General features: G+C 40.3%; 1 protein-coding gene across 1 annotated transcript; it reads right to left on the bottom strand.

Annotated features, from left to right (window-relative positions):
- Positions 1–8: 8 nt before the first annotated feature.
- On the bottom strand, positions 9–3110 carry LOC121966248 (protein phosphatase 1B-like; the record flags this gene model as incomplete). Its single annotated transcript, XM_042516356.1, has 3 exons — positions 2997–3110; positions 1544–1658; positions 9–66 (listed from the first exon to the last, which is right to left on the bottom strand). Coding segments are annotated over exons 1-3 (276 nt in total), but the record flags the coding sequence as incomplete, so codon positions are not given.
- Positions 3111–3125: the final 15 nt, after the last annotated feature.

Here is a 3125-nt window from a genome sequence, read left to right as displayed (position 1 = left end):
ATACTCACCCCATCTTCCTCCCTATATGGGTTCAGACGGTTGTATACTGCTTCGATGACACTGCGTCTGCAGAACATAGACACAAAAATGTGATTACATCTCTTGAGCTATTCAATTCCAACAATCCATCAAAGCAACAACAGAGGGCGTATGTGGAAAAACAAGGTACAGTAAGATGCAGTTGTCAAAAAAGAAAAACATCTTCCTAGTATTGTAATGACTGCAAACTTGGGTGGGTATTTAATGACATACAAAAATAAGAAATCAATTCCCCAGGTGTACATAACAATACTACAACGTATTATTTCGTCATTTTATTCCTCTCCTTATGGTTAAAAGTCCCTGTGACGCATTTTCCAGTGAAACAGAATGTTAGATCAGTGTACAGTTACAAGAGGGATTTCAGTCTAATCCTTCGCGTTTCACTGGACTGCTCAAAAGTGGGCGGACTTACAGATAAGCGCGAGACGTTATGACAGAGGAGTCCAGATGGTCGGCTCCACACATACCTCCCTCATCGTTAAATCAGGAGAATGTGGGAGAGGTGAATGAATAACACCTCCACAACATTGTTTTGGAAATGAAAACAAAGGTGTTTGCAAAGGATATATAAACGCCCATCTCTTCTTTTCGCTCTCGATCATGCTGAATTTGCTAGCTACTACAACCAACAAATGGTCAAGTACTGTTTTATATGAGCGGTGTGACTAGCTATTGCCCAGAGTGTCATTTGATTGGACAAATTTTAAGAAGCGTGAGCGCAGGAGGACTCATTTAAGACCGTTTAACCTGGCTTTACCATAGACTATATAAATAATGGACTTAGCTACCAGGGCATCACCAGTTAGTTTGTGTGCTCCCTTTATGAAGCCTTGATTTTGGCATTTAGACTGTCACCATGTTGGTTATTTGGAGCCAGAAGTGATCATATTTGGACAAAAGGCTGGAGCTGTGGAGGAGTGAGGGATGGATCTGACTGGAAGCCGTCGAGGACAATATCAGCAGACAGCCTGTGACTCAAGTGGCCCTGCCCTTTAATGCGTATCTTTGGGCCTTAATTGGTAACTTATAAAAACAATTAACCACACACAGTTGTCATGAATGTTAAAATTAGCTATAGAAACCAAAATTGTTTTTTGTGCCAGGCTGTAAACATGTTTATTTCCACTGGTAAAGTTCAACATCTTAACATGGGTTTCTTGGCTCAGTTTTGGAGCAAGCCTCAAATGGCCATTTAATGAACTGCGGATTTTGGTACTACCCTATTGGCTTCATTTTTCAGCCTCAAAGGTTACTGCTTGGGTTTTACAGAAAGAGAACTGACAGGGATTTTGATGTAAAAATACTCTAATACTGTTTTTTTTTTCTTGTTTTTTTAACATATTACAAAAGACATTTTTAGTTAACACACTGACACAGATTTTTACAAAATCATGAAAACTTTAAAAATATATATATTCCAGATGTTTATGACAACAAAATAATGTACAACTGCTGTGTTAAAATTACGCAAAATAGCCCCTTCAAGGGTGGAGGTCCTTACTTGCTGGCAAGGCCTCCCCCTGGTGGCAGACAGGGCATGTTGATGTCGGTGGACAGGTTCCTCATCACTGCTACCAGGTCAGGAAACCCCTCGTCCCCTGGCCGGGACAGCATCTCTAAAACAGCAAAGGACATGTTGTTACTGAAGTCGGTATTAACAGAGCTGGAGATAGCCAAGAACAGCTGGGGGAGAAGAGGAGAAGCAGAGAAGAACAGAACAGAACAGAGAGACCAAAAATGTGCCAAATGAGGAGAAAAAAATGTGAAGATTGAAAACAGACAGTGAATTTGTGGAAATAAATGTGTATGAGACAGAGAGATGGTGACAGAAAGAGGGCTGCAACTGAGTTGAGAGTGGCGTGAGGCCAGGTCAATGTTCAGCCAGAGAATTCCTCTCCCTCTCTCTATTCTCTCTTTCTGTCTGTCTTCCAGTATTAGACAGCACCTGAAGCCAAACAACCAAACAGAACTTTTGCATAACTGCACTTGACCCTGAAATGTGAAATGAATTTAACAAACTCTGGAGTGCAAATCAAACCATTTAGGAAACATACATTTTTTTTATTCACACTAACTACCACCTACATTACATAGTCTTGCAATGGATATAAAAACCTATCTTCCAAACCCTAGAACCAAGTTTTTCCTTTCTGTTGACTAAAACAAAATTTGTACCAAGTTGGTGAAAACAGGCAAGTGTGAAGGTTCATTTTAAGTTTAAGAATACATTTCATATTTTGGCCAAAATCTGAAACAGCTGACCAGCCCTGATTTTTCACAAAATTAACACTGGCCAGACAAGAGGACTGACGTAACCAACAGAGACTAGAAAAGCTGCACTGTGCTCATCAGAGGGCCTCATGCATCCTGACAAAGAAAAATGGGATGAAATGAAATCCATCCAAACAAGAAAGGGAATGTTTTAGCGAGGGATGGAAAGGAGAGAAAGATGCGTTTAGGGACGTAAAAGGGAGGAGAGGAGCGAACAGGGAATAAAGAGAGAAGATGCTTGCTGAAATGGAAAAGGAGGTCATGATGGTGTCATTCCTCTGCTGTGAGCCGTGGATAACTTGGCTGGAGGTTAGACAATAGAGTGGCAGGGTCAGTCCGTGGAGAAAACATACACACAAATATGACGTTTCAGTTGGAGAAAGATCCTATCTCTCCAAGAACAACCTTTATTGGATCTAAGATGCTTTTCCCAACTATACATTTTAAAACAATATGAGTATATTTAATTGGGATTTACGGTCTTGAAAAATGTCAGTGTCAAGAACCTATTAATTATATCACCTTACATTTACTCATTAAACCAAACAAAAAGAGCTGTTTTCAAGAGAAATGAAAGAAAGATTGTCAAAATGACCAACTAACACGTTTCACATTCAACAATCCCATTATGTTTGCATATACAGTAAATATTGGTTATTTTTTCTCCATCCATCCATTCTCACCTTCCACTCGAGACTCCAGATATTTGTTGAGCTCAGCGTCTTTCCTCACAGCTTCCTCCGACACTTTGGGAGCGTTGGGCAAACACACTAACACAACACTCATGTTATCCCGACTCCCCTGAGATGGAC

The sequence above is a fragment of the Plectropomus leopardus genome, unplaced genomic scaffold, assembly GCF_008729295.1.
Source record: "Plectropomus leopardus isolate mb unplaced genomic scaffold, YSFRI_Pleo_2.0 unplaced_scaffold23721, whole genome shotgun sequence".
Classification (NCBI taxonomy): Eukaryota; Metazoa; Chordata; class Actinopteri; order Perciformes; family Serranidae; genus Plectropomus; species Plectropomus leopardus.
This window is presented reverse-complemented; position numbering and strand designations above follow the sequence as displayed.